Below are 18370 nucleotides of genomic sequence, written 5' to 3' on the forward strand. Positions count from 1 at the left end.
GCTGGGCATGGTGGTGCAGGCCTGTAATTCCAGCTACTCGGGAGGCTGAGGCACAAGAATTGCTTGAACCTGGGAGGTGGAGGTTGCAGTGAGCCAAGATCGCGCCCCTGCACTCCAGCCTGAGCAACAGAGCAAGACTCTGTCTCAAAAAAAAAGAAAAGAAAAGAAAATATCCAAACACCTCACACTAGAAAGGAAGGTCAAAGGGAGCCCCCAAAGAACAGGGAGAAAAACCAAAAGGTGGATATTAGTAATCACCACCTCAGCTTTTTTTTTTTTCTAAAAGGTGAATCAGCTGGACGTGGTGGCTCACGCCTGTAATCCCAGCACTTTGGGAGGCCAAGACGGGAGGATCGCCTGAGGCTAGGATTTTGAGATCAGCCTGGGCAACATAGCAAGACCCTGTCTCTACGAAACAAAACAAAACAAAAATTAGCCAGGCATGGTGGTGTGTGTCTATAATCTCAGCTACTTGGGAGGCTGAGGTTTGAACCCAGGAGTTCGAGGATACAGTGAGCTATGATTGCGCCACTACACTCCAGCCTGGGCAACACAGTGAGACACTGTCTCAAAATAAAATAAAATAATAAAATAAAATAAAATAAAATAAAATAAAATAAAATAAAATAGTGAAGCATAGACTGACTTTCCTTCAATTCTTCAAATGCGCTCTCTTTTCTCTCCAGGCCTTTGCACAAGCTCTTCCCTTTCTAAATACCACTCTTCCCTTGGCCTTTGCTTGGGGCCTAAGGTTGTGGTGGAGTCTGGCTCACCTGGATTCAAATTCAACTTGGTCTGCACATCTCAGCTAAGACCTTACTTACTCCAGGAAACCTTCCCTGGTGCCTTGAAATCTGGTACACCTTGAACTTCTTCCATTACAGCATTTATCACCCTAAATTGTAATGGTCTATATCAGAGTGGAAGCTCAATGTGAGCAGGGACACCACTGGCTTTGCTGCTCACTGCTGCATGTCCAGGACCAAGCATATAGCAGTTGCTCAATAAATATTTGTTGGAAGACTGAAAGAGTTTTGTTTTGTTTTGTTTTTGGTAGAGACAGGTTCTCTGGCAGCCATCAGATGATAATTTTCACAACTTGCCCGTGAGCCTCAGTTCCTTTATCTGATATTGCATTGTTTTTGTTTGTTTTTAGAGACACAGTCTTGCTCTGTTGCCCAGACTAGAGTGCAGTAGCATGATCATAGCTCACTGCAGCTTCAAATTCCTGGGCTCGAGTGATCCTCCTGCAGGTGCGTGCCAGGATGCCCAGTGGATTAATTTTTTTTTTTTTTTTTTTAGAAACAGGGTCTCACTTCGTTGCCCAGGCTGGTCTCCAACTTCTGACCTCAAGTGGTTCTCCCACCTTGGCTTCCCAAAGTGCTGGAATTACAGGCATGAGCCACTGCACCCAGCCCCTTTATCTGATTTTTGAGCAGCTTCCCATTTGGGAAAGAAGAGGCCAGGTACTTCTTACTTATGGTTGAAGGTTAATACTTAGAATGGATCAGACCCTATTGTTCAAAACATAAAATCCTGCAAAATGCAGGCAGGAACAATATCCCCATAAAAATACTGGGGGCTAAATCAGAGTAAATGGGCCCAGAAAGGTGGAGGGACTGAGCGGGTGGGAGAGGGTGGCCTCTGGACTCAGAGAGGGCGGCCTCACCCATTCTGAGCCCCTTTCTGTTTTTAGCTATCAAGATTAGCAGAGGCAATTCTCATTGCTTTCCAGAGAAGAAATGCCTCTCTGAAGCAGGGGTTCTCAACCTCAGCACTACTGACATTTGGGGCCAGATAATTCTTTGCTGTGGGAGCTGTTCTGTGTATTGAAGGGTTTTCAGCAGTGTAGAGGGTATGAAAATTCATACCCATCTGGTCTGATTTCAGCCCCACCCTGGGAATAGCTATGTGACCTTCAGCAAGTTGCTTAATTTCTTGGAACCTCAGCCTCCCTGTGAGTAAAACGGGGGTTAATCAAGTTACCTGAATTTCACAGAATCCTCAGGCTGATGAAATGAGATAATGTGTAGACTGTGCTTAACACAGTGTTGAGCATACAGCTAGCATTCAATAAATAGTAACTGTGATTCTGGAACAAAGGTCTTAGCAGATGTAATTAGTTAAAGATCTCAAGATGAAAGAATTCTGGGTTTAGGGTTGGCTGTAAATCTAATGATGTACAATTATTATTTGTCAATTAAAGAAAAATAAAACTTATGACTGGTGTCCTTATAAGAAGAGGAGGGGACACACAAAGCCACAGGGACAAAGTCCATGGGAAGATGGAGGCAGAGATTGGAGTGATGTAGCTACAATCTAAGGAATGACGAGGTTGCCAGGAGCCACCAGAAGCTAGGAAGAGGCAAGAAAGGATTCTTCCTAGAGCCTTCAGAGGGAGAGTGGTGGTGCAGACACCTTGCCTCCAGACTTCCGGCCTCCGGAACTGAGAGATGATACATTTCTGTTGTTCTTATGGTAATTTGTTACAGCAGGCCTCGTAAACTAATACACACAGCATCTCTGGCTCCACCCATGAAATGCCAATCTCACCCCCTCAGTTAGGACAAACAAAAATGCCTCAGATATTGTCAAATGTCGCCTGGGGGAGGGGGCCAAATCTTTCATGCCAACTTGCTGAGAACCCCTGCTCTAACGGAGCGGAGTGGATTTGTGGAAAAGACAGAGCAATGTAGAATAAGCCTGGGTTTGGATTTCGGCCCCACCCCAAATGGCTACGTGACCTTGGACAAGTTGCTTAACTTCGCTGAACCTCAGTTTGCGTATGAGTAAAACGGGGCTAATGCAGGTACCTGTATCTCACAGAATCATTATGCTGATGAAATGAGATAATGTGTAGAAGATACTTAGCACAGCGTTGGGCACACAGCTAGCACTCAAGAAATATAGTACCTGAAACAATACTTGTTACAAGTGTTTTTAATTAAGCAATAATAATATTACCTAATTGGTAATAAATACATTAAGAAATAACAATGACAAGTAAGTTATCATTATTATCACTTAAAGCCTGCAAGCTGACTCAGTTTCTCAGGTGGTAATCTACTATAGACTGCTGCCAAACTAGGGCAGTGGCTCCTCTCAGAGGAGGAGGTGCTGGGGTGCCCATCTTGGTATCATAGGTTCCAAACTGCTGCCTCTTCTTACTTTATCCCATTTGATGGTATATTAGCCTGATGATGTCCTTGTAACATGCATAGGGTAAAGCTTAAAATGTCATCCCCACTTTACAGAGGTGGACACTAAGGCACAAAAACATTAAGTTATTACCAAAGTAATTACCAGTAGCCAAGCCAAGCCTGGAACCCCGGGTCATTTAAACACGATCTGCTCTTGACTCCCCGACCTCCAAGGCATCCCCTTTCCCACTTCTTTGAGACACCTGTTATTACCCCACCCCCTTACAAAGCCTGGCTCCAAGAAAAGAAGCCGATACCCTACAGCTTCGAGTGACTTTATATTCAATAGTCATCTTCCTGAGGGATATTTGCACAGTGAACCTCTGTCTAGTGGGCAAAAAGGTAGTTTTTGGAGCTGATGTGAAATCCTCAGGTAGCTGGAGTCCAGGTGTATTTATTAGTCGGGGTCCTGTAGGAAACAGAAGAGACCTCAGTTCAGCTGAAGAGACCTTAGTGACGGGGCTGTTTCCATTCCCACGGGACTGTGAATAAGGGAACCTGCGAAGATGGTTGTGGCACCCAGAGACCAGCAGCATTCCAGGTAATTCTAGGTGAGACGGGGGAGGGGACAGATGATAAAACCAGCGTCCTGGGTCAGCCAGACACGAGGTATGATCAAGGAGAGGCTGTGCGCCGCCAAAACTGGGGTGGGAGAGCAGAGAAGAAATATACGGGGTGCTCTCCCTTCCCGCCCGCCTGTCTCCTTGGACGCCTCTTATTGGCTGAAACCAACTCGAAGTCAGCCGCAAGGGGGTCTGGGAAATGGAGTCCACAGGAACCAGCCTCCCAGGGTTTAGGGCAGGGAGTGACAGGATTATGGGGAAGGGGGTTGAGGGAAGGAGTATCGCTAGCACACGGATGGGTGAGGTGGTGATTTGAAGGGGTAAAGGGAAAATCAGCAGCACAGGCAAGGAGCTGATGTGGTGATAACCATATTTGTATGAACTCTTCTGCTAGGAACAGGACGCCTGGAAACATACTGGCTCACACTGACTTTGTATTTTTGGTGCTTGCTTTGAAATCAAACCACTTCGCTTGCTAAGTTGCCAGGACCAAGAAGGGGGCAGAAAGGAGGAGGAGACCTCCTTGGAAGATAATCGAATCTGAAGGAGGTGAAGGGATGAGCCATATGTTTATCTGGGGGAAGAGTGTCCAGGCAGAGGAACTGCCAGGATAAAGGCTGGGAGGCAGGAGGATGCATGTCACGATTGAGAAACAGCCAGGAGACCAGTGTGACTAGAAAGGACTAAGTGAAGCGGTTGGGGTGGGAGCCGAGGTCAGAGAGGAAATAGCTGGGGTGATAGACAGGGTCAGCCACAGTAAAGCACTTTGGGTTTTACTCTGAGTGAGTTGAGAAGTCATTGGAAGGCTCTGTTAGGAAGAGGCATGATCTAACTTACGTTTAACAGGATCCCTCTGGCTGTTGTGTCGTGAATGCACTACAGGAGGTGGAGGTGAGAACAAAAGGGGATGAGAATTTGGGATTGGGCAGCATTTCCCTCCCTCCCTCTCTCCCTTTCTTTCTTCCTTTCTTCCTTCCTTTCCCTTCTTTTCCTTCCCCTCTTCTTCCTCTTCCTTTCCTTCTCCTCCCTCTTCCCCTCCTCTTTTTTCTTCTTTCAGCTTTCTTTCTTTCTTTCTTTCTTTCTTTCTTTCTTTCTTTCTTTCTTTCTTTCTTTCTTTCTTTCTTTCTTTCTTTCTTTCTTTCTTTCTTTCTTTTTTCTGAGACAGGCTCACTCTGTTGCCCAGGCTGGAGTACTGTGGTATGATCTTGGCTCACTGCAACCTCTGCCTCCCTGGTTGAAGCAATTCTCCTGCCTCAGACTCCCAAGTACCTGGGATTACAGAAGCATGACACCATACCTGGCTAATTTTTGTGTTTTTAGTAGAGACGGGGTTTCACCATGTTGGTCAGGCTGGTCTTGAACTCCTGACCTCCGGTGATCCGCCCACCTCAGCCTCCCAAAGTGCTGGGATTACAGGCATGAGCCACCATGCCTGGCCCTCGCCCCTCATCTTGCAGTTTTATTGACCCATAACAAACTGCAGAGTGATGAGATAACTGCTATAATGTAGACAAAAGATGATGGTGGCTTGGACTAGAGTGGTTGTAGTAATGAGAAGAGGTCAAGTTCTAGCTTTACTCTGAAAGTTGGGCCAGTGGGATCTGCTGACAGATCAGATGTGGAGGTGAGAGAAAGAGGAGAGTGAAGAGTTAGTCAAGGATTACTCCCAGGTTTGTTGGAAGGAGTAATGAAGTTGTCCTGGAAGGATGAAGTTGTCATTTACTGAGATGGGGAAGAATGGGTTTGGTGGGAGGGGGAGTTTAGTGCAGGTATGTTAAGTTTTATGTGTCCATTACACATGCAAGTGCAGATGTTGAGTAGGTGGTTAGATGTAGACAAGGCTGGAGTAGAGAAGACAGCATGTTTATTTGTTTGCTTTACAGCGTTATTGAGGTGTAATTGAAATAAACAAACTGCAGATATATAAATATTGTACAGTGTACAACTTAATAAGTTTTTTTCTTTCTTTTTTTTTTTTTTTTTTGAGATGGAGTCTCGCTCTGTCACCAGGCTGGAGTGCAGTGGCATGATCTTGGCTTACTGCAACCTTTGCCTCCCTGGTTTAAGTGATTCTCCTGCCTTAGCCTCCCAAGTAACTGGGACTACAGGTGCACGCCACCACGCCCAGCTAAGTTTTGTATTTTTAGTAGAGACAGGGGTTCATCATGTTGGCCAGGATGGTCTAGATCTCTTGACATCGTGATCTGCCCGCCTTGGTCTCCCAAGGTGCTGGGGTTACAGGCGTGAGCCACCGCGCCTGGATGATAAGTTTTGATAGATGTTTACACCCACGAAATCATCACTCCCAAAAGTTTCCTTGTTCCCCTATGTGATCCCCTCCACCATATTCCCACTTCCCTGCCCCCTCCATATCCCAAGCAGCCATTAATCTGCTTTTCATCATTGTAAATTAGCTTACACTTTCTAGAAGTGTGTACAAATAGAATCATACAGCATGTACTCTTTCTAAAATCCAACTTCTTTCACTCAAACTATTTTGAGATTTATGCGTGTTGTTGCCTGCGTCCATGGTTTATTCCTTTCCCCCCTTTTTTTTTTTGGATGATAGATAGTGTTCCATGGCTCATATATATGTGTGGATTTGTTTCTGGACTCTATTTTATTCCATTGATCCATTGTCGATTTGTCACCAATGCCATGCTGTCTCAATTACTGTAGCATTATAACAAGTCTTACAGTCAGGTAATATAAGTTGTTCGACTTTGTTCTTCCTTTTCCTTTGTTCTTTCTTCTAAAGTTGTTTTTTCTTTATTCTTTGAATTTCTGTGTGGCTGTTAAAATCAGCTTATCAATTCACAAAAATAAAGTCTGATGGGATGTTAATTACAGTTGCATTGATTCTACAGATTAATTACCCAGTATAACTCATATCTTAATATTTAGCCCTGTGATCCATGAAGGTGGTCTCTCTCTCTCTCTCTCTCTCTCTCTCTCTCTCTGCAGTATAGGCATTTTAGTATTTTAAATTTGTGTCTAAGCACTGCTTTGGATGCATGCTATTTATTTTAATATTTGGTGTTTGAATTTTATTCAATTTAAAGTAGTTTCTAATTTCCTTATTGATTTTTTTAACCTATTTGTGATTTAAGTGTGTTATCTTGTTTCCAAATATATTAGAGGTTTTTCCAAATGTCTTTCTGTTTCATTTCTGATTTAATTCTATTGTGGTGAGAGAACATACTTTGTATGGCAAATACTTTTAAATATATTGAAGTTTATTGTTTTATGAATATGGTCTTCTTAGTAATGTTCTGTGTGCACTTGGAAAGAATGTGAGTTCTGCTGTTGCTGGGTGGAGTGTTTTAGAAATGTCCGTTAGGACACTTCAGTTAATAAAGCTGCTCAAATCTTCTATTTCCTTACTTATTTTTGTGTCCTTTTAGCCTATCAGTTTTTGAGAGATTGGTGTTGATATCTTTGAAATCTTTATTATTTATTTATTTATTTATTTATTTTTGAGACGGAGTCTTGCTCTGTCGCCCAGGCTGGAGCGCAGTGGCGCTACCTCAGCTCACTGCAAGCTCTGCCTCCTGGGTTCACGCCATTCTCCTGCCTCAGTCTCCCTAGTAGCTGGGACTACAGGCGCCCGCCACCACGCCCAGCTAATTTTATGTATTATTTTTAGTAGAGATGGGGTTTCACCGTGTTGGCCAGGATGGTCTCGATCTCCTGACATTGTGATCCACCTACCTCGGCCTCCCAAAGTGCTAGGATTACAGGCGTGAGCCACCAAACCCAGCCTGAAATCTTTAATTGTGAATTCGTCTGTCTGTTTCTTCCTGCAGTTCTATTGGGTTTTGCTTCATGGATTTTGAAGCTCTCTTATTGGATGCATAAATATCATGTATTTATGAATTCATCCCTTTATTATTATAAATGGACCCTCTTTATTACAGGTAATAATATCCTTTGTTCTGAAATCTACTATGTCTGATATTAACATAACTACTTCACCTTTCTTTAGTGTTTGTATTATTGTTTGACTAGTGTTTGTATCTTTTTCCCTTTTACTTTTAACCCACTTGTGTCTTTATATTTAAAGTGCATTTTTTTATAGGCAGCACGTATTTAGGTTTTGCTTTTTTATCCAATCAGATAATCTTTGCCTTTTAGTCAGAATGTTTTGATCAATTACATTTGATGTAATTATTGATATGGCTGGATTTTAATCTACCATCTTGATATTTTCTACTTATTCTTTCTTAAAAACAGCTGTATTGATATATAATTCACATCCTTAACAATTCACCCACTTAAAGAGTAAATTCAGTGACTGGTACAATATTCAAAAGTTGTGCATCTATCACCCCAATCAATTTTAGAACGTTTTTCTTATCCCAGAAGAAACTCCACACGCCTTATCCATCCCTTATCCCTCATTTTCCCTACCCCAGCCATAAACAACCACTAATCTATTTCTTGTCTCTAGGTATCTGCTTATTTTTGACATTTCATATACATAAAATCACACAATATGTGATTCTTTGTGATTTTCTTTCTTTTTACTTATCATAATGTTTTCATGCTTCGTCCTTATTGTATGTATCCATACTTCATTCCTTTTCTATTGCCAAATAATATTACATTTTATAGATACAACATTTGTTCATCTGCTCATCAGTTGATGGACATTTGTGTTGTTTCCACTTTTTGGTTAGTTTAAATAATGCTCCTGTGCACATTCATGTACAAGTTCATGCATAGCTACCTGTTTTAATTTCTTTTGAGTATATAATAGGAGTAGAATTAGTGGTTCATAATGTTAACTCTATGGTTAGACTTTTAGGAAAGACCAAACTTTGTTTTCCGAAGGAGCTGCAGCATTTTCCATTCCCACCAGCAGTTTATGAGGGTTCCAATTTCTCCACATTCTTACTGACACTTGTTTTTATCTGTCTTTTTAATTATATATGTTTTATTATATATTACACTTCCATGATGACTAATGATGCTGGGCATCTTTTCATATGCTTATTGATCACTTGTATATCTTTTTTAGAGAAATGTCCATTCAAATCATTTGCTTATCTTTTTTTTTTTTTTGAGACAGAGTTTTGCTCTTGTTGCCAGGCTGGAGTGCAATGGCATGATCTCAGCTCACTGCAACTTCCGCCTCCTGGGTTCAAGTGATTCTCCTGCCTCAGCCTCCAGAGTAGCTGGGATTATAGGCATCCACCACCACACCTGGCTAATTTTTTGTATTTTTAGTAGAGACAAGGTTTCACCGTGTTGGCCAGGCTGGTTTCAAACTCCTGACCTCAAGTGATTTGCCCGCCTCAGCCTCCCAAACTGCTGGGATTACTGGCGTGAGCCACTGCACCTGGCCTGTTTGCTTATCTTTTAGTTATTGAGTTGTAATAATAGTTCTTTATGTATCCTGAATATAAATCCCTCATCAAATATATGATTTGCAATTTTTCTCTCATTCTGTGGATTGTCTTTTCACTTTCTTGATGGTGTTCTGTGAAGCACAAAAGTTTTTAGTAAGTCCAGCTTATCTATTTTTTCTTTATTGCTTTGCTTCTATTTGTTCTTTTGTTTTGTTTTCCTTTTCTGCCTTCTTTTGGATCCATTTGAATATTGTACAATTCCACTTTATCTCCTTTGTTGACTTAGCTGTATTAGTTTCATAGGCTATTGTGATCTATTGCCATGAACTTTGTGGCTTAAAACAACACAAATTTATTCTTTTATAGTTCCAGAGGCCAGAGCTCCAAAATGGGTTTCACTCAGCAGGACTGTATTTTCTGTAGAAGCTTGAGGGGAGAATTCTCCAGTTTCTAGAGCTTCATTCCTTGCATTCCTTGGCTCCTAGGCCCTCTCCTCCATCTTCAAAGTTCACAGCATAGTGAAGTTCACGTCAAGTCTCTCTCTGCTGAGGTTGTCACATTGCTTTCACTCTTCTGTAGTAGAATCTCCTTCTGCCTCCCTCTTGTAAGAACACTTGTGATTGCATTTAGAGCCCACTTACATAATCCAGGATAACCTCTCCATTTTAAGACCTTTAACTTAATTGCAAAATTGTTAAGACCTTTCCACCCTTTACAAGGTAATATTCACAGGTTCCAAGGATTAGAACCTAGATATCTTTGTGGGCCATTATTCTGTCTACTACATTGTCTAGACATTCGGTCTAGAATTAAAGCTACTCTTTTAGTTTTATGTCTTTGCTGTGTCATTTTTGTCATTGCTTTAGGGTTTATAGTACATTTCTTTAACTTAGTAAGTCTATTTTCAAGTGTTATTATACCATTTTATGTATAGTATAAGAACTTTATACCATCACACTCCCATTTCTCCTCTACTATCATTGTCGTACATTTCACTTATAAACTCTACAATGTAAATTTTTTTGTTTGTTTGTTTGTTTTTCTTTTTTGTGAGATGGAGTTTTTTGCTCTTGTCACCCTGGCTGGAATGCAACGGCCTGATGGCGGCTCACTGCAATCTCTGCCTCCTGGGTTCAAGTAATTCTCCTGCCTCAGCCTCCCAAGTAGCTGGGATTATAGGCATGTGCCACCACGCCTGGCTAATTTTGTTTTTTTTTTTTTTTTTTTTTTTAGTAGAGACGAGGGTTCACCATGTTGGTCAGGCTGGTCTCAAACTCCTGACCTCAAGTGATCCACTGGCCTCTGCCTCCCAAAGTGCTGGGATTACAGGTATGAGCCACCATGCTCAGCCACAATGTAAATGTTGTAAACTCTACAAGACACAATTTTTATTATATAAACAGTCATTTATCTTTCAAAGAGAATTAAATGAGAGAAATATATTTACTTACCCACTTAGTTCCATTTCTAGTGCTTTTCATTTCTTTGTGTTGATCCAGATTTCCATCTGGTATCATCTTCTCTCTGCCTGAAGGACGTCCTTTAACATATCTTTATGGTGAAGCTCTTCTGGCAACAAATTTTTCAAGCTTTTGAATATCTGAAAAAAATATTTATTTTGTCTTTATTTTTAAAAGATATTTTTGCTGTGTAAAGTATTCTAGTTTGACAGGTGCTTTTTTTTTCTTTCAGAACTCTACCAACTTGAATTGTTACCTACAAGAAATCTGCTATCATTTTAATCTTTGATTCTTTGTATATACTGTGTTTTTTTTTTTTTTTTTTTTTTTTCCTGGCTGCTTCTAAGGTTTTCTGTTCATCACTAATTGTAAGCAATTTAGCTATGATTTCTTTGGTGTCATTTTCCTCATGTTTATTGTTATATGAGATGGGTTGAGCTACTTAGATCTATAGGTTTATAATTTTCATCAAATGTGGAAAAATTCAGCCATTATTTCTTCAAATATTTTTTCTGTCTCCTCCACACTTCTGAAGATGAGCAGGATCAAGGAAAGACACTACAAAGGAAAATATCAAGAGAAGGCAGTACAAAGGAAAATGTACTAAGCTTCTTACATCTTGGAGATGCACATTTGCATAGTCAGGACTTTAATCTAGGAAAATAATAACCCAGAGCTTGCTCCATGCCTGGTACCTGATTAAATGTAATCTCAATGAACTCTTCCAAGACCTTAGTGGGAATGGCTTTGGATGGATAGGAGAAGGACTGGGATGGGAAGGAATGAGTAATGATTAAAGGTACAAGCTTTCGGCTCCAGCTCTGCATGGCACCTGCTGTTTGAGTAATTCACATCACCTCTCAGGCTTTCACTTCCTCACCTATACAAATGAGGTGAGTAATAGTGTAACTGACCGAGTCCAGCTGCTCGCCGCTTGGAGGCCAAAAACACGAGAAGTGAGGTGTGGTGAAAGGAAAGCAACTTTATTCAAGTACTAGCAGTTGGAGAATGGCCAGGCTCATGCCTCTGAAAGACCATTCTAACTTTTTGGGCTGAGTGAAGGGGTTTAAGAAGGGAAAAGGTGGGGGAAACACGCGGGATTGGTGCAGCGGGAGGTCTTGTTATCTTGAGTCATCACCTGTCTGGAGGACCGGTTTGCATCATCCTAACTGCAGTAGTGGTGGGCTAACTGCTCCTAACTCCCCCTAATCAGAGGGTTCCGCAGCTGGGTCTCTCTGCCTGGCTTGTTTCAAAATTGATCCCTGGAATTTCTAGGCAAGCACATAATTAGATAAGCGAGTACTGTTCATAGAAGTGGCTGGTGGGAAAGGGCAAAACAAAAAGTTTCAAAGTATGTTTCAAGGCTGGAAGCAAGAAAGGAAAAATATTTTAAAATGCATTTTGAGGCTGGGATACTTGGTTACAATAGTACTTATTTTACAGGGTTAGGGGACAAAGCACTCAAATGTTGGCTGTTATTACTACTATTTTTTTGTTTGCCAATATTTGAAATATCCCTCTTCCTTACTAACTCAATTCTTCCTTAACATCGATTAAAGCAATATATATTGCTCAGCTGTGACTGACTCCACTGATGGAGGATGGAGCCAGGATCTGTTTATTTCCTTCTTCAGCTCCACGTCTCTGGAGCACTCCCTGGGATATGGAGGTTTTCAGGATTAATAACTGGATGAGATACTCAGCTCAGATGAGCCTCAGTCTCCTTTTCCCATCTTGCTTATCTCCCCTCCTCTTCTCCACTGTGTTGCCTCTGTACTTTCCAGGGTGGAGTCTGAGAGAACAAGGGGAGACTTAAGAGACAGAAGAGGTCTCACATGACAGCAATGATTTCGGGCTTATGCTCTTGTGACCTGCTTGTGCCCCCAAAGCTTCTTACTCTCGAAGGGCTACTGTGGGTTCCCTAATGATTCTCCCACAGATAAATTCCACTGATTCCCTGACATGAGCCACAGTGTTTTCTCTTAAGATTCCTCTTGGTCTTCTGCATTTTCTGGATATGTCTCCAGCCTCTTTCTGTGAAGACATCTGACCCGTGAAAATCCTTTCTCTTGCCCCATCTTGGGGTCAGCGCAGCCTGCTCCCTGGTAGCCCTTGCCCCTGCCTCCCGCTTAGATATACAGATCCCTCCAGCCTCTACTTTTAACTTCTTGGGGGCATGAGGCAGATGTCAGCCCCTTGCCCCCAAACTCCAGAGCCTCAATAAGCTCATCTGGTGACAGTCTGGAGACCCCTCATTTGGTATGTGAAACCTCTCCTGCAGTAACCCCTCCTGTGCCTTTCCTTACAGAGAAAGTCCAGAGTACTAGGACAGCTGTCGCCAAAGGAATTGTCACTTCTCAATGGTGTACCAAGAGCAGGGTAGTGGGAGGTTCTACCTATGGTGTAGGAAATAATTTAGAATTGCATTGTCCATAAAGACCTTTAAAACAATAATACAATCAATGAAAAGTTGGTCTTTTAAAAATTGTTATTACTGGGTGCTGGCAATTCTAAACAATGACAGCGACAAAATTCTCCTCCCCCCAAAAATCATGTGTGGGTCTAAGTCCTAAATAACGGCTACAGTTAATGTTGAGCTTTTATGGTACACATTTTGGCTTCAAATTGGCATATTTCGATTCAGAGAACTCCTTGCTATACAGTCATCCCCTGAAACTCACAGACTCAGTTATACTCATTTATTTTGTGAATAAGTTTCTATAGGTTTGGAAAAGTTTGGGCTTGTTTTGGGTAAAGTTCTCATCTCCAGCTCCTGTGGTATAATATATTCTTGCATTTGAACAACGGGTTCAAAATAAGTGAGGATAGTACAGTGACAGCAAAGACAAAGAAATGGAACTTGAGTTACTTCAATTTTGTTATTCTGTGTGACTTTTTTGGAATTTTAATTTGTGTTTAAAAGCTAAGGCAGTGACTGGGTGCAGTGGCTCATGCCTGTAATCCCAGCAGTTTGGTAGGCCAAGGCGGGCAGATCACGAGGTCAGGAGTTCGAGACCAGCCTGACCAACATGGTGAAATTCCGTCTCTACTAAAAATACAAAAATTAGGCCGGGCGCGGTGGCTCAAGCCTGTAATCCCAGCACTTTGGGAGGCCGAGATGGGCTGATCACGAGGTCAGGAGATCGAGACCATCCTGGCTAACACGGTGAAACCCCATCTCTACTAAAAAATACAAAAAAATACAAAAAAAAAAAAAACTAGCTGGGCGAGGTGGCGGGCGCCTGTAGTCCCAGCTGCTTGGGAGGCTGAAGCAGGAGAATGGCATAAATCCGGGAGGCAAAGCTTGCAGTGAACTGAGATCCGGCCACTGCACTTCAGCCTGGGTGACAGAGCGAGACTCTGTCTCAAAAAAAAAAAAAAAAATTACAAAAATTAGCCGAGCGTGGTGGCCTGTGCCTATAATCCCAGCTACTCAGGAGGCTGAGGCAGGAGAATCGCTTAAACCTGGGAGGCAGAGGTTGCAGTGAGCCGAGATCGTGCCACTGCACTCCAGCCTGGGCAACAGAGTGAGACTCCATCTCACAAAAAAAAAAAAAAAAAAAAAATTAAGGCAGTGATGGAAGCAATTCAAGTGTCCATCAACTGATGAATGGATAAACAAAATGTAGTATTTCTATACAACAAAATATTATTAAGCCTTAAAAAGAAAGGAAATTCTGACACATGCTACCGTGTAAATGAACCTTAAAGACATGCTAAGTGAAATATGCCAGTCACAAAAAAACGAAAGTATATGACCTCGCTAATGTAAGGTATCTAGAGGAGTCAGATTCATAGAGACAGAAAGTAGAACTGTGGTTGCCAGGGACTGGAGGGAGGGGGAAGCGGGTATAGAGTTTTATAATTAATATGGAGTTTCCATTTTGCAAGATAAAAAAGTTCTGAGGATTGGTTGTACAACCATGTGAACATACTTAACACTACTGTATTGTACACTTAGAAGTGGTTCAGATGGGCTGGGCGCGGTGGCTCACGCCTGTAATCCCAGCACTTTGGGAGGCCGAGGCGGGCAGATCACGAGGTCAGGAGATCCGGACCATCCTGGCTAACACGGTGAAACCCCGTCTCTACTAAAATACAAAAAATTAGCAGGGCATGTGGCGGGCGCCTGTAGTCCCAGCTACTCGGCAGGCTGAGGCAGGAGAATGGCGTGAACCTGGAAGGCGGAGCTTGCAGTGAGCCGAGATCACGCCACTGCACTCCAGCCTGGGCGACAGAGCGAGACTCCGTCTCAAAAAAAAAAAAAAAAAAAAAAAGTGGTTAAGATGGTAAATTTTGCAGGGCGGGTGCAGTGGCTCACGCCTCTAATCCCAGCCCTTTGGGAGGCTGGGGCGGGCGGACCACGAGATCAAAAGTTTGAGACCAGCCTGACCAATATAGTGAAACCCCATCTCTACTAAAAATACAAAAAATTAGCCAGGTGTGGTGGCTGGCGCCTGTAATCCCAGCTACTCAGGAGGCTGGGGCGGGAGAATCGCTTGAACCCAGGAGGTGGAGGTTGCAGTGAGCCGAGATCATGCCATTGCCCTCCAGCCTGGGCAATAAGAGTGAGGCTCCATCTAAAAAAAGAAAAAAAAGAAAAAAAGAAAAAGAAAAAAGATGGTAAATTTTATGGGTTTTTTTGTCTTTTTCTTCTCACCTGCCTGGACCTCCCAAAGTGCTGGGATTTAGAGGTGCGAGCCACTGCGCCCGGCCATGTTATGTATTTTTTAACCACAATTTTTAAAACATGTAAAGCAGCTTGAACAGCAAGGTGATCCAAACAATATTTTTGTTTGGCAAGTGCAAATTTTAGTTCATACATGTAATATGTTACCAAATTAGAATAATATATTTAAGACTGAAATTTATTCTTTGTGTTGGTTTGAGTCCTCCAAACCAAGATAAAATTAGACATGAAGAGATCTCTTTCTTGGGGAAAGCGTCTGTGATGGACAAAGGAGAGGAAGCTGGAGTAGACAAGGACAGCCTCCCACTGTGATGACATCTGGGAGAGGACAGAGGGAGGGCCAGGGAGCAGGCATCCCAGATCAAAGCACAGCGCTAACAAAGTTCCAGCCAGCCTGATGGGGAGTCTTTGAGTCCATGATGCCAATTAGGCCAGGTACAGTGGCTAATGCCTGTGATCCCAAAACTTTGAGAGGCTGAGGCAGGAGGATCTCTGAAGGGTAGAGTTCCAGACTAACATGTGCAACATAGCGAGACCCCCATTTCTACAGAAAAACAAAAACAAAACAAAACAAAAAAACAGAGGGAGAAAGAAAAAAAAATTAGCCAGGCATGGTGGCATGCATCTGTAGTCCCAGCTACTCCAGAAGCTGAGGTGGGAGGATCGATTGAGCCCAGGAGTTCAAGGCTGCAATGAGCTATGAATGTGCCACTGCACCGCACTCCAGCCTGGGCAGCAGAATGTCACCCTGTCTCAAAAGGTAAAATAAACTCCCCTTCCAAAAAAACAAAACAAAACAAAATTAAAAAAAAAAAGTTTCCAATTAGATGAGTCCCCTGGGGCCATTTCTCTCTCCACACAAAATAGATGACCAGCCGCAAGACCACTTACAACTCTGCCAGTTGGGAAGTTTTCCTTCTCCACTGTCTTTCACCACCTTTTGTGAAGTGGTTGTAATGCAGCCACTGTCCATTTTTGGCTTCCAAGCCAGCCCATCTGTAAACTGAGCGCAAGCCTTTGCCTTCTCTTCCAGGTGGTCATGAACTCCCCAAGCCCCTGCAAATATAGTCATACATTTGAGCTGGGGGAGGGATCCTGGTGCAAATGTAGTGGGTGCCACATTGGTCTGGGCTACCTGCTCATGCAGCTTACTCATAGTCTCTGGTCTTGCTGAGGCCCAACCCTGGATTAACCATTTCCAGGACTGAGGCTGGGCCTGTCCTGCTTAATAACTCAGTGGGTCAAGCGGAACCCAGCTGGTAGAGGGCAGGACTGGATGCATGGTCACTTGGTACCCCATATATTCAGCGCTCTGTCTCTACCAGGGTATAGTAACAGGCCAGGAGTTATTTCTCAAAAGACATATAATTCTCTGCTGTGGATTGTATGGTCTTGTTTCAGAATCCTGGGTCCTTTGTTGTGATTCTCCTGCTGGGTCTTGCTTTAAGATTCCTGCTGCATCTTTTTTCACCACTGATACCCCCAATGCCATAGAGTCTATTGTATCACACAGCCCAGTTGGCAGGGTTGTTTGCATCATAGCCTCTCAACTTGCTACAGAGCCCTTTCTTGCTCTGGGTACACTTGGAGCTGGCACCTTTTTATGTCACCTGGGGATAGCATCCATTTGTGTCACCTTGAGTATGGACATATTAAGTATTCCTAAATGTGGTCTGCATTGTCCCTAGAACCTAAAGAGGCCTACCGCCAGAGAGAAGGTAGTAGGGCTCCAGCTTTCTGCTGCCATCTCCAGTAATTCTACTCTGGCCCCAACCTTGTGCACCCTGAGCAGCAAAACAAAAACCCTCCCTCAGATCTAGGGAGTGCCTGTCAATGCTAATGCATGTCCCTTGCAGGGGAAGGTGGCTGACACGCACCCCAAGCACTTTATCACATCTTGCTTTCTAAGCACATCTAGAGCTCACCTCCCTAGGAGAAGTCTCCCCGTCCTGCCCTCTGTCCTCTTTTATCCCGATGGGGAGCAGAGAGCTCCGGTGTTGCCTCCCTGATCCTTACCATGTCTCACATCAGCGTAGAAGTTAACAGCAAGGACTTTGGGTTCCACCGGAGCTTGATTCCATTCTTGAGTGGAATGGAACCTAAGCTACTCCATTCCTTGGTTTTCTGATCTGTAAGATGACGGCAATAATATCAATTGTACCAGATTGTTTTGAGGATTTAAGGAGATGACTACGATGCACAGTGTGACGCATGATGTTGCTGTCTGCACCCCAGGTTCCAGCGGCTTGTTTAGAGGCTGTTTCACTCATTTAATTGGAAGCTCCTTGAGGATCAGAATGGTCTTTTGCAGACATTCCCCCTAGGATACTAAGGACACAGTAGATATTCAGAAACTATTTAGGGATGTCTCTTGAATGTATACCCATTTTTATCAGCCACTTTTTTCCTTCCAGAAATGCAGGATGTTAATATCTGAGAGGAGCTGCTGTTAGCATGTAGGAAGCCCCAGGTGGTGAACAGAGCAGCGGCCTCCCAGTGGGACAGGCGAAAAAGGACACTGATAAATCGCGTTAATTTTCTGGGCCCCAGTTTCCTTATTGGGAGAATAGAGAGAGTGATAGATACCATTACAAGGTTGTGGCGAAGGTTTTTCATAAACTATGCTTAACACGATGCCAAGGACACAGTAAGTGCTGAGAAACAGCAGCTGCTATTATTACTATCAATTTAACAGTTATTGTTAAAGAAGTGAAACTGAACGCGGTTAGGTGTGCGGTCAAGGCCAGCAAACTGGCTGCGTCCGCACGGAGACAGGCGGGGCAGGGCGGGGAGGGGCCACCGGAAGCCCCACCCCTTTCCTCGCGTCCGGTCGCCCGGGTAACGTGCCGCCGCATCTCCGCGTCGCAGCCGGAGTGACGGTGGCCGCCGGCACCCGGAGCTCCTGGGCACACTGCATTGGCAGGGACGGCTTCGGCAGAGTGATGACTGATGATGAGATCGAGAGCGTCCTCTCCGACTCCCATGAAGGGTCGGAGCAGGAGCTGCCTGTTATCCAGCTGTGCGGGCTGGTGGAGGAGCTCAGGTACCGCGGCCTGCGCCTGGGGGCCGCCCCTCTTCCTCCTGGGCCCTCCTTCCCGGGCAGCCT

The 18370-nt window shown here is 43.5% G+C and overlaps 1 protein-coding gene and 1 long non-coding RNA gene across 4 annotated transcripts in view; one reads left to right on the top strand and one right to left on the bottom strand.

Annotated features, from left to right (window-relative positions):
• Positions 1–3038: 3038 nt before the first annotated feature.
• LOC108533927 (uncharacterized) lies at positions 3039–10702 on the bottom strand. Its single transcript, XR_001886847.1, has 3 exons — positions 10566–10702; positions 4601–4639; positions 3039–3609 (listed from the first exon to the last, which is right to left on the bottom strand). It is a non-coding gene; the product is annotated as an uncharacterized LOC108533927 (long non-coding RNA).
• Positions 10703–18117: 7415 nt separating this feature from the next.
• The window catches only part of CFAP263 (cilia and flagella associated protein 263), a 47077-nt gene continuing 46824 nt past the window's right edge, over positions 18118–18370 (top strand). For all 3 annotated transcript variants that reach the window (XM_017878926.1, XM_017878925.1, XM_017878927.1), the window contains exon 1: positions 18118–18307. In XM_017878926.1, coding sequence (XP_017734415.1) covers positions 18207–18307 — 101 coding nt within the window. In that variant the 5' untranslated portion in view covers positions 18118–18206. The remainder of the gene's footprint in view (positions 18308–18370) is intronic.

The sequence above is a fragment of the Rhinopithecus bieti genome, unplaced genomic scaffold (genome assembly GCF_001698545.2).
Source record: "Rhinopithecus bieti isolate Rb0 unplaced genomic scaffold, ASM169854v2 scaffold_11161, whole genome shotgun sequence".
Taxonomy (NCBI): domain Eukaryota; kingdom Metazoa; phylum Chordata; class Mammalia; order Primates; family Cercopithecidae; genus Rhinopithecus; species Rhinopithecus bieti.